This window comes from Thermobia domestica, chromosome 2 (genome assembly GCF_964235325.1).
Source record: "Thermobia domestica chromosome 2, izTheDome1.hap1.1, whole genome shotgun sequence".
Classification (NCBI taxonomy): Eukaryota; Metazoa; Arthropoda; class Insecta; order Zygentoma; family Lepismatidae; genus Thermobia; species Thermobia domestica.
Window position 1 is genome coordinate 158573436 of NC_137455.1, and position 23971 is coordinate 158597406.

General features: G+C 34.1%; 1 protein-coding gene across 1 annotated transcript; it reads left to right on the forward strand.

Annotated features, from left to right (window-relative positions):
• Positions 1-16418: 16418 nt before the first annotated feature.
• Positions 16419-22564, forward strand: LOC145679754 (uncharacterized). Its single transcript, XM_081750311.1, has 2 exons — positions 16419-16518; positions 21951-22564. The coding sequence occupies exons 1-2, from the start codon at positions 16513-16515 to the stop codon at positions 22377-22379; spliced, it is 435 nt and encodes a 144-aa protein (XP_081606437.1). The 5' UTR covers positions 16419-16512; the 3' UTR covers positions 22380-22564.
• Positions 22565-23971: the final 1407 nt, after the last annotated feature.

The following is a 23971-nucleotide window of genomic DNA, read 5'->3' on the forward strand; positions in this document are numbered from 1 at the left end:
GATGTTATATTTTATATTAGTAAATACATTGTCAATAGCCGTTTTGAGTGCTTGGTTATTCTTGTGGGTTTATTTATGATATATGTTATCTTATACGTGTTTAGAAGTGTAATTGCGCGTTCTTTTTCTGGGCAGTTTTTTAAGAAATCTATGTTGAAATCTCGGCATATTATAATTTTTTCTTATGTATATTCCGTATGCCCTCTAGAAACATTTTGAGTGAATTAAAGAAGGTGTCAAGATATCCCCCTTGCCTACGATATACTACAGCAATTATTAAATTTAACTTTTCTATAGTAATGACTGCACATTCATAACCGAACTCGGTACTTGGCATGTCTATTTTTTTAACATCTTATGTCAAGTTTTATACGACTAAGATTACTAATCCTCCCCTGCTGTTTATTTCCCTACAGAAGTGACTAACTACTTCATAGTTTTGTATTTTTATTTGTTCAATATTGTCTTTTGTTAACCAATGTTCGGTCAGGCACACGATTTGCGGTTATTTGTCTATAGTATGCAAGAATGCTTCAAGATCAGTTATTTTTTTATGTCAGCCCTTGGAAAAGAATGATGATAATGAATGCTGAAAGAGCAATACGTAACACACCTAGTCCTGAAAGGGATTCAAATCGTCACAGACAGGTCTTGCAATCGTCATCCTAGTACCTTAGACCGTTCTACCGTGCTAGAAATGTAGGGAAGAAAAAGAGAAATTAGAAATTATAGACAAGATGGGGATGCAAGTGTAATCGATTTTAATACCGTTGTGGTTGAACAGAAAGACAACTAGGGTTTATTTGGGCGAAAAAAATAAATGAAACAAATAAAAAAACGTTAATTTTTTGGAGACAATTCACTTAAATTGGAAACACTTGGTTCAACCAATATAAAGGAACACATGGGAAAAACTTAGTAGATGGTCAGAATTGAGCAAAGGTATTCTCTCCAAAACTGACATTTAAGTAGACATCGAACTGAAAAATATAACCAGAAGAAAAGTGGGAAACAAGTAATTGAATACTGAATAGTTGAAAAATGAAGTAGTGAGAAATAAATTCAAAGAAAAATTTGAAGAAATGTGTTCAAATGACAGATTGACAGATTGTAGGAGTATATTAAATTTTGCATGTATCAGACTGCTGAAGAGATAGTAGGGTATCGCAAATAGAAAACGAGTAAGAAACCATTGATTTCGGAGAAGATGTAGACAATGAGGAAGACGAATACCTTGAAAGAGGATAATACAGTTAAGAGCTTAAGAGATGAATAGAAAATTAAATAACGAATTACGAAGAGAAACAGGCGGAGTAAGGAAAAATCTACAGGTGTAGAAATGTACCCCCCCCCCCCAAAAAAAATAAATCTATCGAAATTCAGAGCAAAGAACACATCATTGCATGACATTTTAAATAGGAAATATAATCAACGAAGGCAACGAAATTTTAAGCAAGTGCATAGAGCGTATTAAAGATTTGTATGAGTGTAAGGATAGGTATCGTATTATAGATGTTGAAAAGGAAAATACAGTAAGACAGTATGATAAAGAGTTTACTACATGTCGATACGAGTTTGAGTAAACGGTATTTGAGATGAGTAACGTAAAGGAGAATAGATAGAAAATAGAGAATATACCAACTGAGTTCCATAAGAATATGATGGAAAAGTGGAAGAACAAATCATTTCGTCTCTGGAATAAAATATTTAAGCAATAGATTTTTGAAAACAATAATAATACCGTTCGCTAAAGATTCAAACTCACATCGCATGAAAGGAAAAACTACGCATCGAATATTGAACATATGTTCTATGGAAGTACATTGTATAATGCATTTGAGGAGAAACAGTTTGTGTGTAGGAGAGGTAAGAGCTCAAGAGCTCAACTTATCTGTTGACTTATGAAAAGCAAACAGTGAAACGGGAATGAGGTGCATGTAGTGTTTATTGATCTAGAAAATCGTTTCGACCGAATGAGCTGGGAAGTGTTGACAGGAGTTCTAAAGAAGATTTCGTTAGAATGGAAGGACCGTAAAGTTAATAAACTTATATATGAGCCAAGAAGTAGTGCAAAAATTATAATAGGGAAAAATGACAAGAGAGTAATTGGAAGAGAAGATCGACAAAGAAGTTGCCTCTAGCCAAAGCTATTTAATATCTATCTAGGGAAGATAGTAAAGCATATTCTACAGAATTTTATTGTAGGGAAGAAAATGGTATTTTAGTTAAATGATAAGGGATTAGATCCATGAATATACTGTTTGCATATAATACGACTCTTATTACGGAATCTGAACAGAAAATTAACATGATATTGGAAAACATGAGGAAAAACGCAGAACCAAAGGTGTCTCACGGGGGTGTTTACCGGGACCAGCCTGGGGACCAGACAAGTTGACCGAGAGTTACTAAATTTTGGTCACGGATACCTTGGTCCAGACCAAGTCGAAGTGTTTTTTTTTTTTTTTATTGGAACCAGAGGAGTCTCAGGGGGGTGTTTACCGGGACATGTAAAAGTAATAGAAAATGACCGACATCAGTGTCGAATTCACAGTTTTCGCGGTAGTTGAGATCAATGGTTAAACTCCAATCACATTAACTTCCAAATTTACCCTATTCGGTTGAGAGCCGGGTTCACCGGGGGAGGAGGAATACCGAGACATGTAAAAGTAAACCAAAATTACTGATATTAGTGTCAAATCCATAGTTTTCGCAGTCACTGAGATCAATGGTGACACTTCCATTAGCGATGACTTACAAATTCAGCTACCATTGTAGCGTGCCGGGGGTTAGTGGGGGAGGGGATACTGAGTCATGTAAAAGTAGCTCAAATAACCGATATTAGTGTCAACTCCATAGTTTTTGCTGTCGTTGAAATAAATGGTGATACTCCCATAGGTGTTGACTTCCAAATACAGCCCCCATGCAAAAAATGGGTATATTCAGCTAGTTTAGGATAAGAGCAACGAAAACATAGACATTGAACGTTTAATATGAGGTACTGTATCTTATTGAACAGAAACACGGCCTCTATATGCAATATCGACGAAAAACGATTAAAGGCTTTCGAAATGTGGATGTGGGAAAGAATGGATTGAGTCAAGTGGATCGAACGAAAGATTAATAAGAAAATTGTAAAAGTAATGTGGAAGAAGAGAATGACATTCGACAGTATTAAAAAGAGGAACAGAAACTGGTTAGAACATAAGAAACTATATGGTGAATGATATGATAGAAGATGCAGAAGGAGGAAAAAGAGGAAGAAAGCTAAAGAAATTACAATTGATGGGTCGTTATTTGAGGAACAAATGAAAAAGAAGGAAACAGAATGAACTTAATGAAGCTTTATGCACAAATCAAGTATGCTACACATCCAAATTTCTCTTTCATTAGTAACTAGCTGAAATACTCGCTCTTTGCACGGGAAAAATAGCTTTGTTGAAAGTATTCGAACCCTCTTTTCCCTTTCAGGATATGCATTTTAAGTGAAGTGTAATGATAAAAATCCGTAATGATACCCTTTCCCATCCTCATTCCTTTCCTTTTCTCACCTCATGCCATTAGGGGCAGAACTTGGACTTAAACGGCATCGACGATGTCACTATTCGATCTCAGCGACTCTGAAAACTATTGATTGGACACTAATATAGGTATTTTGGGTACTTTTACATGTTATATCTTTCTTCCCCCTATCCCCATGCCGATGAGGGGTGAATTCGGACTTAAATAGCATTGGAAGTGTCATTAATCATCTCAGCGACCTGTAAAACTACGGATTAGACACTAATATCGGTCGCTTTCGATTATTTTAGCCACATGAAGTCACCAAAGTGAATTCAAGGCATGGAATAAACATTGGACGAGATGCATCATAGCAAATAGAGGCTACATTGAATGACATGGTCTTGTAACCAAAGAATTAAAGTATGTTCACCTAAAATTTCATCATCATATTTCGACTAATAACAATATTATAACTATCTATGCAAAACTTATTAAACGCTCTTTGCGTATATATTTCCTTACAAAGCTGCCCCTTTCCCCCTTAAAATGGAAATTTTCAAAAACACTGGATCATGTGTCCGCTTATTCTTACTTTCGGGAGAGAAGAAAGTTTGATGATCGCGAAAAAAAAAACTATTTCGAGATTTCAAGGAATGTACACGTTCCATGGGCTATAGACAACGAAAAGTGATTTTTCAACATCTGTCTGTCCGTTTGTCCTGATGTTCACACACCTAGAGGACATACTGTTCAATGTATCGAGACCAAATTTTAAACATCCTTTTTTTATGGTGATTCTTCAAATGAGTTTCACGAATTTCCTTTCTACCCCTAAAAGTAAGGATAGTTTACTAAAGGGTGAAAATAAAAATGTATTCTTTTTAAAATTGCTCTAAAATGGATTTTGTTTATATTTCAGAAATAAATTTTTCACTTACAACCTCATACCGTGTTATTAGTAATTTCTCTGAGAAAATCGAACTCACCCATAAGGTTACTCTACTCTTATGGGTGAGTATTTTTTGAATGATTTTCTCAAAAACGATTCACGCGATTCTAACACGACAATATGACATAACTCATTTGTTTTGAGAATATTACGAGAGGTAGTTTATTATTATGAATGTTCTTTTCAGGTGACTTTCTCAAAAACGACTCATGTGATTTTGTTAATATTACATAAGGAAATATTTCAGTAATAACCTGATATGACATTATTTGTTTGTCCTGAAGAAATATATAGGAGTAGTTTATTCTCCGAAGTGTGTGTGTCTTTTTCGGTTGATTTTCTCAAAAACAAAAGACTTGAACGGTTTTCTTCATATTTCATAAATAAATATTTCATATTATTATTTGTTTGACAATATGGTATAACTCATTTATTCTGAAAAATATACGAGGGGTAGTTTATTCTTAAAATAAGTTTGGCAGAAGTTTCCCTAAAACGACTCGGGAGATTTTGTTCATATTTCAGACACAAATACTTCATTAACATTGGTATAATGTTAAATAAATCAATTCCACCAGAATATTTATAAGGGTTAGTTTACTCTTAGGGACAAATTCTGCTATTTTGTTGCTAGTTTATAAACAAATATTTCACTAATAGCTCTAACATTGACTGAAAGTCATTTTTTATCGATAAAATTACAAGGGATAATTTAGTTTTGAGGTTGATTTTCTTTGGGTGAACTTTCTTCCGAAAACGCCTTATAATTTGGATCGTATTTTACAAGAAAATATTTCATTAATAGCTACAGCATAAGATAATTTAGTTTAAGAAATTGGAGTGAGAAAGATTATTATGATAGGCCGTTCCTTTCATTATATATCGCATTTTATCTTTCTAACTTGACAGGCTGATGAGATACTTAATTCTTTGCATAATTGATTTATCTGCTCACTTCTCCTGTAGGATATACATTTTAATCAAGGTAACATGACTAAACCCTAGTTCCACGTAGTTGCTAACTACAGTATATCTAAAAATTAATTTCAAACGATTCATTCGTCTTCCCGTGATTGTGTTACACACAAAGTGATTTTTCTTTTATATATTAGACTTTTATTTTAGAAAGAAACATATCTGTTACTCTAAAGGACATCTTTTCTTCTTAAGTACATTCACCATGAATAACAACATTAGTACTTCCTTCAATTTTAATAAACATAATTCTTTTTTCCATCCATATGCCAATAACCATTTATATAACTCAGCATTCTTAACACCTAACATTCTTCCAGGTTTTCTCCAAAATTTAAAACCTGTTTCCTCCAGGAACTGATTTTTCCCCTCACTACTTTGATGAGAGCCACTAAATTCAAACTTCTTGCATTTCGTGTTTCAAATGTCTCACTTACCCGCTTCTTCTAATCATCCTTCCATTTTGTAACAACAATTTCTAAATTCAACTTTTTTTTTGTATTAAAAAAAAATAGTTTATTCAGTTCCTAGGCTACCCATAACATGCATACATCTCTTTCATGCAAGAATAATAAATATCACAGATATTATTATTATTATTATTATTATTATTATTATTATTATTATTATTATTATTATTATTATTATTATTATTATTAGATTGGCGTCCAAAGATTACAAATTGAGGCTAAGGGAGACGGTGATGAAGTGATGGAAAAAAATGGTTGAATAAGGAAAATGGGAGGAAATAGGAGAAGGCTAGGGAAACCCACCTATACGTGTACGGAAAACTCACTCGGCGGGAGCTGAGATCGAACCATAGACCCCAAGGGCCAGATGTAAATGCTCTACGACTGAGCCTCCGTTGCTACATGACGGATATTAGTGTCGAGTTTTCGGGCTTACTGAGATGAATAGGACACTCCCGTATCTTTAAGTTCAAGTTTAGCCCCCATTATCACCCCTAGAAGGGAAGCCAGTGTCAGGTTAAAGTAATCAAAACAGGCTGATATTAGTGTTAAATGTATAGTTTTCTGGGTGGCTGAGATGAATAGTGACAGTCACGATATTGTTAAAGTACAAATTCAGCCCCACCGGCATGGGGTTTGGGAAGAGTTCAAAAATAAAATGTCCAAAATGACTCAGATTTGTATCGAATCCACGGTTTACGGGGTATGGGAAACGTTTGACCTGTTTCAAATAACTGTTGAACACAGTTAGTATCCATCTCAAGCTGGGTTTTTATTATCACTTTGATTAAATGCATATACTAGAAGGATAGAGTATTTCAAAATTTATGTCAAAAGTAGAATATGTCATGGATTCTTGTTACTACGCTTTCATTGAAGTACGTATCCTAACGGAGAAGGGGATTTAAATATTTCCATGAACTTATTTTCTCCGAGCGAACATCAGGGATTTCAGCTGATATATATACGTATGTCCACCAACACTTCCCAGACTGCTGCTGCAGTTCTTTAATAATTTTTGGTATATAAGTAGACTATAAGTACCTTACGTTTTTGTCATTAAGTTTGATTAAAATGTGAATTCAAAGGGGTGAAGTAGGGGGTAAAATTTATGGGAAAAATTTAGTATATCACAATTCTGTAAAATTAGGAAGATGGTGGTTTGTATATAATAAACAATAGGGGTCTAAACTCATTGCGCATGAAGGGGCCATGTCCGAGTGCTTTTGAAAATTTCTGTTTTAAGAGGAGAAGAGAGGATATTTTGTATAATCTATACTTGTATAGATAATTTAATTTAACGATATTCGTCCGCCAAATCCTCCCAGACTGCTGCACCGAATTTGATGATGAGAGAATCATGATCTAGATTAGGCTTTTATCATACTATCGGCAAAGGGGGTGATGGGTGGGGAAAGGAATGGTCTGAGGATAAAAATAATTTAGTACGACCGATATTAGTATCTAATTCAAAGTTTTCAGAATCATTGTGATGAATAGTGACACTTCCGATGCCGTTTAAGTCCAAATTCAACTCCATCAGGAAGAAATGACATTATGAACTTTTATCTTTACACTTTTATCGAAAAATAAGACCTAAGAGGGAAGCGGTTTAAATACTTTTCCCTAATTCTATTCTCCCAGTGCAAAGAATATGAATTTCAGCTAGTCAAAATATGTAAGTGGCTGATTAAGAATATTTTTTAAAAAAGTTCCCAAATTATAAGATTAATTGAATACCTGAAACGTTCTAACATATCACACAGATCACATAAAACTTCCTGCAATACTTTTTCCCTTATCACACTCTTTCGAGCATAAAGTAATAATATAGTATAAGAGGTTTCAGCTGCTCTTACTTCTGAAACTGTGGAGACTGTGGCGCCGCCACTCAAGGAAGTTGAGTACTACGAACTAGTAAAGGCAAGAACGAATGAAATCATTCAGAGTGCGTGAGTTTAATAGAAGTAGCCAATGATACACTTAACTACTGCCAGTAGCAGACGATGCAGTTACTTACAACTCTACCCGGTAGTGTCGCCGAGTCACTTTTGTTGCATTGTGGGAACGATTTGAATTTCCATTAGGAATATAAGGAGTGGTTGATCAGAGTAATCAGTGCTTTCGAGTGTCTCGCAGAGTAAAATAAGAGTTTTTTTAACACTTGATAAACTTTTTTTTTTACAGTTATGAAACAATATCGAAATGAAGAAAATATACTTTGCATCAAAGTAATTTGCAATGATGTAATCAAGCATTTACATCAATGTTGATTTTTAAAAATATACCTTTCTTCCAATTAATGATGAAAACATTGTATTAGAAATTTATTCACAGACAAGATCCCAGGTAGTTTTCTTTTTCTTTTTAATTCGGAATCTGGAAACACTTCCTCCATTACTCAAGAAATATATATATATTTAATGAAAGTGTGGTCAGTTGTTTGAGAAATCGAATTAACTACAATTAAACTAACAAATGCAAGAAATATTTTCTATACTTTTCATATTGAATTTGTCTAAACTCAACTCTCGCATGAAATTCAAACATATCTTTTGGACATCTTATTGAATCACTCTCCCCTTTCTGTTCCGTTCTAGGTCCAAACTTTCCGCCAACAATGAATAGGACACAAGAAATCCAAATTATATTGTTATGTGTAAATCTTAAACTTGAGCGCTTTCTGTACTTTTTGGTGGTATCTTTAACTTTCCCTTTCTGTATATATGCACTACTAAGACGCACACAAGAGATTAAAAAAAACTGACTCGAGTAAATCATTTTATCTCTTTACAGTGCATTAAGTAGAAATTATGAAAGAAACTGGTTGCATAAAATATTAATAAATAGATAATGATATTTATTTAGGTATTTAATGCACAGTAAATATTATATATTATACACAATTGATATAAAATGATTGAAATTAACAATAAAGCATAATTTGAAAAAAAAAAACTAAAGCATAACTAAACAACAACAACAACAAAAAAAAAAAAGAAGCATAATGTGTTTGCTCTACTTACAGCGTACGACGTCAAGGCTTGCTTGTCATTGGGTGGCTGACAATGATCCTAACAAAGTTCGATATGAAGCACTTACTATATAGGAATCTGAATCCTGGACACAAATTACGCACTAAACTTTGTGGATGTTCAAAACAGACCTGAGTATTGTCTTCTTTGTACCGAACAGTACATTGATGTAATTTTCTGAAAATGAAATAAAATCTTTCAGTTTTAAGATCCTCGCCTATACTGTACACTAAAGGAGACAGTAATGATGAGAAATGAATGAAATGGCGGAATGAGAAAACGAGAGAAAACTTAAAAAAAAAAATGCACACGATGTTTATATACTATAAAGTCCACTTGGCTCGTGCTGGATTCGAACCAGAGACTATACGCACCAGAGGTGAACGCTCGTGAAAGATCGTTCTAACTCCTCTTCATCTTCCAATGATGTCCTGCCACTTGTGAAGTGCTACGTGAAACATTTATATGATTGTCAAAACGCTACCAAATCGTTGGAAGAGCTTCTAGCTCTTTGCTCATGTTTGCTATTCGTACTGAAATTAAGTCACATGCTTAGTCTTTAATACTGGCCTGATGGTTAGCCCGTGCGGCTATGGCACATGTGGTTCTGGGTTTAATTCTTGGTGGGAGAACACAAATTAAATTTGACAACCATTCACTTTTATTAATTATCTGTCTCTTCTTCCTCTTTTAGTCTTAATGTCATATTAGTAGGACGTTAAACTTTTTTTTAAAATCATATATTTGTAGACATTCACACATAAGCTTGTGTACCACAGTTCTCAATGTTCACAAAACGAAAATAAAATATCACGGCTCTCTGAAGCTGCAAGTTCGTGTTCATCTTCCTTTAGTTGAATGATTGATTTTTTGTTTACTTTAATATATTCTGTACAGAGTGCCATCAAAAAAAATCCATAGAGTTCTCTCCTGGATATGTCGATAGTGTACGCCCTTTTGGCGCGGAAGACCTGGGTTCGATTTCTGGTGGGAGTTCATGTGGTTCGAATCCCATGTTATGCTGTAGGTCCACGTCGCATATAGTCTGGAACGATAAATTCAATCCAATGAAAGAAAAATTCCACTGCATTTTTCAAGATTAATGCAACATTGAAATACACTGAAAAAATAAAGTAAAAAATTATAAAGTAATAATAGTGTAAAAATAAAAATATACTAAATTGTTACTGAACTACTGTAGTTTTGTAACTAACACAAAGAGAAAAAAATAAACCGTATTGCCATACGCAAAAGATGTTCAGTATACTTCTATGATTTCCAATACTCTTTCATTTGATACCTTACCTGCTCATCTAATTTCCAACATCCTTCTATAGTACCACATTTCGAGAGTTTCTGTTTTCCGTTTTCATCTTCTTTTAGAGTCCGTGTTTCACATCCATACAACGCCATCTCGAATGCTTTCATCCGCCTTTTCTGCAGTTTTGTGTTGATGTTTCCGGGTAAGGTTTTCTTTTATTCGAACATCTTTCTCTGGATTTTACATCCCTACTGCCTAAACAATATATATATATATATATATATATATATATATATATATATATATATATATATATATATATATATATATATATATATATAGCCCCCCTTGACCCTCAGGTACACACTGGATAAAATGGACTTCAATCCTGTTTTACACTCGATAAAGCGGCCAACTATGGTTTAGTCCCTCCCTTGATCATATCCTGGATCCGCCACTGTATATATATATATAACTTTTTTGTGCATCTTGTAACTTTCATTTAGCTCTTCATCTTTATAATGCATTTGTCGCTAAGCACGTGTTGAGTTCAATTTAGACTTACCTCTATTGTCTTATCTCTGTCTTTCTAGATGTTGTTCACAACTCTAAAAGTGTGCACTTTCTGTCGTATGGTGTGACTTTCTTTGATAACTTGTCATTACATTAAAAATTATCCTGATCCACAAAGCAATTTTTACATGTTCACAATTAGTTAGTTAGTTTATAATTGTAATAATATGTAATCCTTTCCCTCTCACCTGTATCATGCATATTGAATTCATGCAGAGTCTGGTATTGAAAGTATATCAAAATCTCGACGTGCTCAATTTTCTGGCTGTTCATCCAGCGGTTCAGGAGAAGAAGGGTTCCCTCTTTTCTGCATGAACGATATTCAATTGAACTGGATTGATCTATTGGATTTTGGCGTCCTTTTTTAATACTGAGGCCTGTGAATTTAACTCATAATCATGAGCACTGCGTTAGTCACACGGCCTTGAAGGAGTATCCACTTTGAATTCGTGCAAATGAACAACATATTCTGTAAACCAAAAGCGCCATATTTCAAATTTCGTACCTGATCGATCAGGTGTTTAGGTGAAACGTGTGATGTTAGTAAAGTCTGTAACTCCTTCTCCCTAAAGGGTTGAATTTTGAGAAGGTGTTAAATTTTATGAGAAGTTTTTTTAGGGCTTAATAATTGCTTGCCATACCGCAGACAGTCTGATCTGCTAAAGCAAAAACCAATGTGTAGATTGTGTTGTTATACAATGAATCTCTGATCTATATAAATATATAATCCTGATAAACAAAGCTTTCGTATTCTTCAAATGAAACCTATAAGTGTAAAGATTACTTTTCGTATGTCACTTTCAATTATTACTTGAATTACTTAAAATATTAGATGTATAAGAAGGTATATACTACAAAAAATGGCCGTGAATGTACATCTTTCATTTCTTCAAAACTAAATCATTAAATTCTAGAAATATGAGAAAGAGACTTAAGTGGGAGGTCCGGGTTCGTTTTACTATGAGAGTACATGTGATTTGAACCAGACTTCACTTTTTCATCCTCGCTGATCTAGTAGCTAAACGCGTATGTTTTAGGTGCACAAAGTCCCCGATTCGATTCCTGATGGGAGAGCCTTGAAATTGGAACGAATTGCGGTGGTTTGAGTTTCACCTTAAACTGTAGGTACACGTCTCAAATAACGTCGACGCTAAACTCCAGTCCAACCAATCAATTGCCTCCCTTGCTTCTACTGCAGGGGCCCATGATAACACTGGACAATGAATAGGCCCTAATGATTGTCTCATTTACATTCAAAGATAAGAGAGATCTTTTGCTAAAAGTTAAGTTTAAAAATTACAGAACATAAAATTAGTTTCACATAGAGAAAATTATTGTCGGATTTGGACATAAATTGGGAGGAATCTGTTAACTCTAAGTAGTAACTCATTGAATAGATCAGTGTCAGTCAAAATTAAAATTTGTCCAAAATTAAAAAAAAAAAAAAACATAAATATTTGCTACTTTAGTAAATAGGTAGTGAAAACGAATTTGATTTAGATCCCATGAAGTTTAAAAATACCAAAAAAAAAAAAAAAAAAAAAGCGCAAAACTTTTGTAAGTAACAGTACTTGTATTACGGCGACATTCCGCGTTCCGTTATATTCTAGTGATCAGCATTTATCGCTAGACGGAAAGAAAGAAGTCGACCTTGACAAGGTTTCTATTCTACATACGTACTTGTCCAGGATAGGTGGAAGGAGACATCAGTAATTCCTTCATGATTACCAATGTAAGAAAAGAGAAAAATTACAAAAGTTAAAAAAAAGAACAGCTTCATTAAAATTTCGTTTTATCCTTGTTCAATTACTGTAAATTAGTAAGTTCCATATGTTGTGTACGAAATCGTGATTACATTCTGATGTGAACGAGGGGTGAAGTCGACATTTACTCATTAGCTTGTGTATTTTGCATATGGAAATAGGAGATCGTGATGTCCTTAAACGTATATGGTTTGCAATACTGTGCGTATTACCAGCACAATATAACAAAGGAAATGTATTAATATTAGAAGTGAAACACAAACTTTTGAATAACACTTAAAGATGTACATAGTTATATAATACAATATAGTTGCTAGGCATAACTTATAAGTACCTAAACTTTAGTACAATACCCATTGAGGGATACAGGGTGGCTCGGTGGTAGGCTGCTCATTTCTGGTGCAAGGGGCCATGCCTTGATCCCAGGCCATCCGAGATTATGGTGGATAACATCATGAATATGGATTTCCTGTTTTCTCCCACATTCTAATTCTACTAATTCTTTCATGATTTGCTTTTATTAATTAGCCTAAAGTGGTCCCGCGTAGCGTAGTCGGTAACGCTTACGCCTTTGGTCTGAGCTGTTCTGGGTTTGATTCCCACTTGGTCGAAAAGTTGTAACAGCTTTCTCAAGCCAATCATCAGGAGGGAAGTTTCAGTAGGTTTTTCTCATTTACACCAAACAAACGTGTGATGTACCAAAGTTTATTGGTAATGCACAGTCTGTAACTGAATTTTTTCCTAATCTAAACAATCGTGAATATAAATACACAGAGATGTCAAATAATATATAATTCATAAGATGTCAGCGAATGTCTGGCTGGTCTTGATTTTCTGTTGTTATTTTCTTAACTCGAAAAGGTGCACGGTTGCTCAGTGGTAGATCGCTTACTTCTGGTGCATGGGGTCCCTGGTTCGATCCCGACCAAGTAAGTTTGTTATGGACAACATTCCATTTGGTGGTTTCCTCGGGGAACTCCCGTTTCCTCCCACATTCTCACTCCACCAATTATTCCTCCATCATTCATTTGTCTTAACAATCCATTTCCTGTGATACAATCGTGGGACGGTAAAGTGAAACATTTCATTTCATTTTATTTCTTAACTCTGGGAATAAAAGAAGTTTGTGCAGCTTGGAACTAGTTTGTCTCATTATTCTCTAAACTGTATTTTATATGGTACATACAGGGTACAATATCAAACAAAAATTTCATGTACTATGCGCAACATCATAGGGTAAAGTTTGCTATATTGTAAAGCGAACCTTTCAATTTTTACTCAGTAACATGATTATTAGGATGAAATCTAGAAGTAACGCATTAAAATGTTTCAAGCTTGAATGTGTAAGTATAAAAATATTTAAATATACGATATATATATATATATATATATATATATATATATATATATATATATATATATATATATATATATATAATCAAATTAAAAACTCCACAAATAAAAGGAATGACCATTAAGCAAAATACAGTAGAGGTCGTCATTTTATTCTACAATAGTCATAAGAATTTTATAATTGTCATGAACCTTATGAAACACTTTTAATATAAGAATTCGCAATTCTATACAGACTAATATATCTGGGGAGGGGAAGGGGGAATACCCTGCATCTACGCTCCACAAAGAGCTGTGTCGGATAGATATCGCTCGTTCAATTTGGCCAGGGCTGTCTCGTAGGTGGAGTAGTGGGGCGGCTGGGGATCCACGCCGTAGAAGGAAAGAGTTAGCCCTTTCTGAAAAAAAATAATGATTCTTGGGAATCAAAATACTTTGAGATGATGAATCACCATTTTGTAAGACATTTTTACGGCTGTGCCTATACTTGGTATGGACGATTTATTGTATCGTGAATTTAACTCATTGGTGCAAACAATATTTATTTATGTTGGATATGGAATTCTCAGTTACATCATTGGCCCTACAATTTACTCTCGTTCCAGGCACTGCAAATTGACAGAATAGCCCTAAATTTGGCCATATGAGTTCATTGTATCAACTTCCAACGCCATGTTTCTGGATTTTAGTCCGGAGTTGTTATATATGATGATTCAAGTAACTTTCTACATGCCTTACGATTATGGCTTAGCAATAAACACTTCATGCTTCGAAAAAGGAATCTGGACCACGCTCCAGCAAGTGGGAGTCAGATCTAGCTTCAGCCTCTTGAGGTTAGTACCGCGAGCCCCTTTGAGAAGTGTGAGCTTGAGCCCAAGTGAGCCTTGAATCAAAAATGGCAGAATTGCTCTAACAATCATTTATTTTACGTATCAGTCACACAATACCAAAAATCATGCGAATCGACTGTTAAGCCAATGCGTGAAAATAGTTGGATTTTTACTCTCTCTTCAAAGAATTCAGTTTCAGAACAAACGAAACTGACTTGAATGAAACGATTATAGTTTGTTTGTTTACGAATCATTATAGTAAAATTGAAATATAGTTTTCTATTGCATAATATTGAAATTTGAGAATATTCTAGAACAAGAAAGTTCTATGCAATAGAATAGAAAGAGTTTTGGATATCGTATTGTTTTCAACTACATGTGGCACAGTAAGTTCATGTGACATATTGTAGCATTCTTTATAATACGGTAACTTTATCATATAGTATCATAGTCATCATAGTATCATAGTATCATCATCGTAACATTATCATAGTTACGTAATTATGGTAAGTTTATGACATTGTAACGTTATGGTGACTTATTTTTAAGTTAAAAACGTCATGTCAAAATCTCTTGTTATTCTATTTCAAAGAGCTTCCTACGTTTTAGGAAACCAAGTAGTCTAAATTTCAATATTATTTTATTATTTTTTACATTGTTTTGAGAAAAGTAAAATGGTGGGAATGTTGTGGCCAATTACTTTCGATCACCTGACCGCATAACGATGTTTCAGATTCTACCTTGATTTGTAGGCCTACGTCTCATATAGCCTCGTTTTTCAAAAAAGGACTCCAAACTTCAATGAACAAACAAGAAACAAATTGGTAGTAGGATTAGGAATTAGATTTCTGGGCTTTCAGCATCAATGGCCATATTAGCACGTCACATATGAGGGATGACTTTCTTCGACGATCACACTATCCGTGGAAAGGAAAGGCAGAAAGTATTGGGGAAGGAAAAAGTGTCTGGGATCTATATGTTAGGTACCATCCCGGCATTTACCTGGTGTGAATGAGGAAAACCCTCTCTCAAGATGGCTGGCCTGTAAAAGCTTTTACTCTTTTTATTTGGCCGAGTGCCTCCACCGGGAATCAAACTCAGGATCACTAGTACCAAAGACGAGAGCCTACTCGGGGCCCTAAAAAAATGAAATTATAATTTATTGGTATGCCACTTCAGCAACATCAAAGTGTGACAGAGATTCTAAGCGAAAAGAAAAATACGAGAAAGAATTATTCTCAGCTATAAGAGTTCTCCTCCATTTATGCCTGTTTTATGGATTATCGAAAATATTTCCAATAGTGGAAAATATTGATCTTTATCGCATCCGGGAATCGAACCCTGAATTCCTAAACTGCTAAATAAGGATTCCTAAAAGTTCGACCTTTAATACTATTTCCTTCAAAGGTGAACACACTTGTTACATTGTTATTATGTGACGTAACTAGAGATTATTATCTATTGTCTTTGAACATGAACATTTTTGCCTTCAACTTGACTCTTAAAATTAAAAAACAAAATAAAAAGAAACCTTCTTTAGATTTAGTTAAGGTGAACCGTCTGGCTGGACATAATTTAAAAATTCGCTTTAAATATTTCAGTGAGCGTAATGGCAGTTCAAGCTCCTGCCAAGGTCTTTCGGTTGCAGAAGGCCATGGTCGATTACCAATGGACCGGGTGTGGTCCTTCCTTCCCGCATTTCTTACGCGCGGTAACCCCTCGATATAAAAAGGCGATCCGCTATCCGATACCCAACACATTTCCTTGTCAGCAGCAAGAGAAATAACTCAAACATCAACATGAAGGTAAGTGCACACCTAGTCATAGTTGCACCTGTATCACTAAAAGATATGTAAACTCCATGACTAATCCCCATTATTTCCCATGGATTTGAAGCACAAGAAAGGCATGTTTTAAATTATTTTCAGCAAAATATCTACGCATGATTAGCAAATCGACTGCCAAAAGGTTTTCATAAAGTTACTATTAAGCACAAGTGCTGTCTTACTTTGGATTGTAATTTTACAGAGCGCAGTCATAACAACATGGTTTTAAGCGGTTCTTGTAATTTAACTAAAATGGAGAGCGAAACATCAGAAGCATCCTAAGAATGTCTTTCCCTACGAGTAATTATACAAATTCGAGTTTCTTTTTCTTCTTGCAACCACGAAATAATTAAAAAAAAAAATGTGATTTTTAGACTGGTGAGAACTAAAACTTAGATTTCCTTACTGTGACAATAGTCACCACTTCAAATACCAATTACAACACTACAAAATAACTTTATTTGTCTTTCACTTACAAATAATCTTACTTCTTTGTGATTTTCAATACTTCGGAAATATATATTCTTTCGTTATTTAAAAATAAAACTTTTTTTTAATAAAAATGCCAAAATTTAGTATAGCAATACTTATCTCTATAAACAAACTAATATCACTTTTCTAAGTTTTACAACTTCGTCATTTCAATAGAATGATTATTGGTTCATTTAAAAATCTTGTCTTAAACTAAGGCTATCACTTCTTATCCTACAATTATACAGTCTTGTTCAAAAAAATCTTGGCTACCAATTGCCATATTCTGAGGGCCGGATTTTCCAATAGGCCCGGTAGGCCCGGGCCTATGGGCGCAAGCTCCCAGGGGGCGATTGGCCGAGAGAAAAAATAAAAAAATATCTAGAAATAAAAATAAATAGCCATAACTTAACATATTTTTTTAATTGATTTTTAAAAATCAGGCTAATAAAGCATTCTGATTTTGAAGTTCATTGGAACAAATAATTGTTGGTAAAGTTAAACTATTTTTCAGCATTATGCATAAACTTCGTTACAACATAGATCTCAAACACGGGAGAACTTGCTGTAATTTTTTAATAAAGGTTTTTAGGAAAGTAACTTTAACCAGACTAGGGGGCGGAAAAAATATTGGGCCTAGGGGCGCCAAAATGCTAAATCCGGCCCTGCATATTCTGGCAACCTTTCGTAGGAAATTCTGATACTCTGTCTATAAAGATCTCAATTGTACAAAGAAAATCCACATTTGTTTGATTGGAAATGAAATTCAATCAATGATTTAGTTTACCGTGCCACTGTTATGCCCTTTAGGCCAAAAAGAGATTATTTAGAAAGTAAATGATTGTGAAAGTAATTTTCTTATGCTGTCCTACCGGAAATAGAACCCGGAACCACGTGTACCAAGGCGCACATGCTAGCCACTAGCCCCGCGGGGAGGACATTTGTTTGATTTAATTCCAAGTGTGAGTTGGAGTACATAAGTTTTCAAAGAATACGAGTGGCTAGGTTTTTATGGACAAGACTGTACATCGCTTATCGAAATATTTTCTCATTGATACGAAAATGCTGGAATTTGATATTGAAAGTCTGACTGCAATTTTCTTATTATTTTAGAAACAGTTTGAGTTGAAACTTGAGAGACCATTATTTGTAAAAGTAGGTCTACGTGATAAGAAAATTTTGTTGAAGTTTGAAGAAATTGAGGTTTTTGTAAACTATATATGACAAATATAACCACTTTTTTAAAAAGGCAAATCAATGGAAACCGTGCCATTTCTTATGTTTACTAACACTTTTACTTAAGTACTTAATATTTAATATAATAAATGCAAATATTTCATTCTATTTATCTTATTTCATGCAATGAGTTTATTGCTCTTTTAAAAAAAATGGGTCTGTAAAACCTTGGTTTAAAGTTGTAAGATCTTAGAATAAGGCAACATTGTAACATAAAAAATCAGACCAAAACTTTGAACAGACCAAGAGATAAAATTAAAATTCTAATAAACAGATAAGCATAACAAACACTATTTATTCCATCTTGTCAGAGTATAAAATTCAAATTTTCATGTACTTGCTTTATTTTTTTTTCTTAAAATTTCTTTCATGATGATTCACTCAAAATATTAGCTATGATTAAAGTTTTTTTAAGTAAAAATATTTAAGATACTTTTAAAAGAAAAAAATGAGAGTATCAATTAATTAGAATATTTCTTTCTCAATATTTCATTTCCTAACTTTGCATTTGTTTTAAATCTCCGGTCTTCTCTCAATTCTTCGACATCTCAGTTTATTTGCATAATCTTTAAAAACAGCCAATTTATACGTAAATTCTTCTAAATTGCCATATACAGGAAGTAGGTAATTCATTTCGTTTAAATCACGTAAAATATGCTTTAACCCTTACTTATTCGTATATTCTTACACACAGTTCAAAATACACTTTAAACTAAAAATCACGCCTTGTAAGTAACGTCAGTGATGAAAAGAGCGATCAAACTACCATCAAATGACCAAAAATATCTTCAAATATGCCTCTCAACAGGTTTCTTTTTTTTTTTTTTAAAAAAAAAAAAGCATCTTTAATTATTTGAAACACTTTTACTTGATATTTTTCATCCTATTTTTTAATACATTTTAAAATTTTATTTTTCACAGTTTAGTTTAACGATAATTTCAAGAAATCAGTAAGAATTATTATTTCTGGTTTATATTTACTAGAAAATGCTAAATGATAATCTGTAACATATTTTTCATTTTTCTTAATTCAGAAAGAATACATATAATTACATGAAAATTACTATTTTTCACAAGTTTAAAAGTTTTGATAAGAATATTATAAATGCATAAGTATAAATGCATAAATATATAAGTGCTTTTGGTATCTAACAAACCTTTATGACAAAAATACATTCTGCAATGATGAATTCAATTGGATAACGGTACATGAATACTTATTAATTCTGAAAATTCCTGGGTTTTTAGCGAATTTTTCCAGTTGCAGTGTATATAGACTGTATTCTTTCTGACATAAATAATTATAGCGCTCTAATAGGGGGAAAATGTAACAAGATCTCTAGAGGAAAATGAGTTGCCATTTCTCTGAATTTATATACGTAGGTAAATAGATAAATGACGAATGTTGAATCCGAATTATAAGTACAATAGATATATATTAAAAAGTAAGACTCGTAACAGTCATTTGAATGCATTGTGTCCGATTAAGTGCTTCTGAACTAGATTTCTAAGAAAAAAAACTTAAAGTTCAATACAAAATTCAAAATAAACCAAATAAAATAAAAAAATGATTTATTCAGGTAGAAGGTAATTGAATTCCTTAAATTTGATCATATCAAGTGTTCATTATCTGGAATATATTAATTAATATGCAAAATTATCCAAAAAAACATTTCGCTCTACAGTTTCAATCAGAAATAGCTGCAATGAATAAGTTATTTAACTGTTTCATTTAACTTTCTAAAAGATTTTAAAATTCAGAGCTACACGATTTAACTACATAAAAATTAAATCTGTATAAATAAAAATGAAAGTGAGTATGTTTGTGACTTAACTCTTGAAGCACCCAACCGATCTTGATCAAAGTTTCAACATAGATGAAGTATGAGCCTAGGATGGTTTTTATCATTTCAGTTTGACGGTGCAACTTAGAGGATGGGGAGGGATATATATATATATATATATATATATATATATATATATATATATATATATATATATATATATATATAAATGATCGAAAATGACCGATATTAGTGTCGAATCCATAGTTTTCGGGGTCGCTGAGATGAACAGTGACACTTTTAATGACGTTTAAGTTCAAATTCAGCCCCACACCTTGGAAGAGTGAGGATATATAAAAGGGATCGAAAATGACCAATATCAGAGAGCGCTTTAGTAATAGTAAAAAGTGACTGACTAACGAAATATATTATTTTTTTAAGTTTAACCCAACGAAGTGGGTAATTGAATAAATCAATCTCATACAATGGGATGCAGTGTAATTGACACAATCAGTATAATTAGGGGATCATTCAGATATCTGTGTTTTGTTAACAGATGTCCAAACAATTATATGCAGATCCTGGCTTAGCCAAGTCTTCTTTGGGGGGGGGGGGAGTCTCCCTCGACTAGATTGACGCCCGTGGACGCACCACTTATACAGTTAGTTGCCGACTTATGACCGACAAGAATTACCACTACCCGCACTTACGACCAGTTGTAAAGATTCGGTTAGGTGGTTATCACCATCAACGATCTCTATTAATAATAAAAGATATAATAACATAACTACGTTCATGAACATCAATTAATTCGTTTAATTCGTACGACCAAGTGTTGTACTAATTCTGATCTAGTGTAACCCGCAACGTAAATCTATATATATAAAAGAGAACGTACAAATCCTTTGTCCGCTCATCACGCTAATACGGCTGAACCAATTTCTTTTATTTTTGGGGGGTTATTAGGATTTGGACCCTAGATGGTTTTTATCATATCACTTTAATTTTTAATTACCAGTGTCTTGAGATAATTGACCATTCAGGTGTCCATACGTACAAATCCTTTGTTATTACTTCATCATAGGTAAAAATAAACGTATTTATATGCAACCCGCATGACCGTGTCACTCGGCGGGTTAACATACATGACAGGCGTTATAATGGTTTTTATCATATCACTTGAAAGCGAAAAAGTAAAAATTATCTAAGTAACAAAGTTTATTGCGTTCGGGGGTGACCGCAGCGAAGCGGGGCGGGTTAACATAAATGACAGGCGATATAATGTTAACATTTACTGCAATCTTCTATGGTTTTTATCATATCACTTGAAAGCGAAAAAGTAAAAATTATCTAAGTAACAAAGTTTATTGCGTTCCGGGGTGACCGCAGCGAAGCGGGGTGAACGCTGCTAGTTGTCTATATAACAATCGATCAAAATTATATTTTATACTCTACCTCTGGAAGACTTAGGATCAAATTGACTTCGACCTGGAAAAAAATGACATGAAATCTTTGAGTTTAATGTCCCATGATTATGCCTGTTAGGCTAAGGGAGACGATTATTAAAGAAAGCGAATGAAAATTAAAGAATTAATAGAATGAGAAAGTAGGAGGAAACTCGAGTACCCCGAGAAAACCCACGAGCACGATGTTGTCCACCACAAACTTACTTGACCGGGGATCGAACCAGGAACCCCACGCACCAGCGGTAAGTGCTCTACCACTGAGCCACCGAACTCAGTTGTAAATCAACGACTAACTGTATAAAACAGTAAAATTTGCAGTATAACAGTTTTCTATTTTGTATTTACAAACAAATTTATATTTATAATTACATTTATACTTTGTGTATCCTTTTTTCGTATAGATTATATATTGTTTCCTAGGAAATAATATTTTTCTGTTTCTTGTATCTTACAGGTCATCATTGCTCTTTGCGCCGTTCTGGCTTACGCCAACGCTGGTATTGTTGCCCCAGCTGCCGCCGTTGTGCGTGCCCCAAGCTTTGACAGCGCTGTCATCCAGTCTGACCGTTTGGGAGGAAACTTCGCCTACAGCGTTGCTGAGAACCATGCCTACGCTGCCGTCAGCCCAATCGTTCAGAACGTAGCTACTCCAGTCGCTGTCTCCTACTCCGCTCCAGCTGTAGCTGCTGTTGCTGCCCCAGCTGTTGCTGCTGCTCCAGTTGCTTACTCCGCTGTGGCTTCTCCAGTTGCTTACTCCGCTGTAGCTTCTCCAGTTGCTTATTCCGCTGTAGCTGGCCCAGCTGTCGTCAGCCAACCCGCTGTCGTCGCTAACCATGTTGCTGTAGCCCCAGCTGTTGGTCAAGCTGTCATTGCCGCCAAGTAAACATGCCTAGTGTGCTTGTGCTAGAACGTGTTGTATAGTCTCTGTCTGTCTATCTGTCTCTCTGTCTCTATCTTTCTCTCTTCGCCTACTCTCTTGCTGTTTTTTTCGGCCTTCTAATGTTGACGTTTGAAAGGAAAAAATATAATTTATACATGAATAAAATACACTCTTATTCTTCCAAATAAGCATATTTCTTTCATAACCTTTTACTTTACAAGTACAGGGTGAATGGTAACACCCTGCTACTCTGATTATAATTATTAATTTAATTGAACTAAAATACATTTGTTTATGTATTAAATGTTCAGGTACAGCCTCCAAGGCCAGTTTATAATAAATAGTTAAAGATGAACAATAATTAGAACTGGGACCTATATTTAAGTGTACATCTCAGCATTCGCTCAATGAAACTATGGACATCCAGGAAAATTTCGGTCAGACTGGCCATCAAATACGAATCTGCGATTTCGCAATTGTAAAACAATGCTTACAAAGAGCTACAAGACTACTGCCCAATATTAACATGAATTTGCAAAATTAATATGAAATAACTTACCTATCACACTGAAACTAAATTTTTTTTATAAAATATGCTGGAATCCTTCGTTTTTCTTCTACAATATAGTTCGCGTGATCACACAAATTAGAAGTTCTTCTGAGTGTGAGGGTCGAAGTGTCTGCTCTTCAGATGACCCAATATAAAGAGAATAAATATGACAAACCTGAAAGACACACATCCTTAGAAAATAACTTTTTGATCAAAACTTCAAAAAACATCAGGATACATTTGTTCGACATATATGATATTGTGCCATGGTGTCTCTTGAAGAACCAGAAGAAACCTTTTTCAACCATGGTTATACAATGCATAGGGAGAGACGGATACAGAAATTTCTTGAAGGGGGAGCAGTTCCGGGAATAGAAATTTTCCAGATACATATTTTTCAGATTTTCGAAATTATATATATAGGGTGGTGCATTTATAATGATAGTAGTAAATATCTCATAAATCGTAGGAGGCAGAGAAGCAAAATTTTGCACCAAGAAACTATAGGGAGGGGGACAACATCCTAGGTATTTTGTAATATAACAGGATGAACAGTGTTGCCAGCCCAATATAAAGTTAATTTTTTTTTCAAATTGTATTACGTCAGATTGTTATATACTTCAAATCAGCATGTCAAACAAAAACTTAAAACACCACGTTTATTATTTAGTGTTGGAAACTAAGGATGTTATAATATCACAAACATAAAAAAGTTGGAAGTATCTAACACACATACAGCACAAAGCAGATGGACAGGATAATACACATCAGAAGTACAGTAGCGTTGGATACCATGGTCATGGTATGACTTGTTTCTAATGAATAGGAACCAAGTTACCAGGGCCTGAAAATTTGAATATATACAAATATAAACGAATAGTGATGAGCAAATGCAAGACCAAGACCAAGAGCACCCGGGTTGCACTGGAACCTTTGGTCTTGGTCTTGGTCTTGCTGCAAGAGTCTTGCAAGTCTTGCTTTTAAGAAATCTTATGCTTTTCATACGTAAATTTAATTCTGGATAAATTCTACAATGCGCCAATAG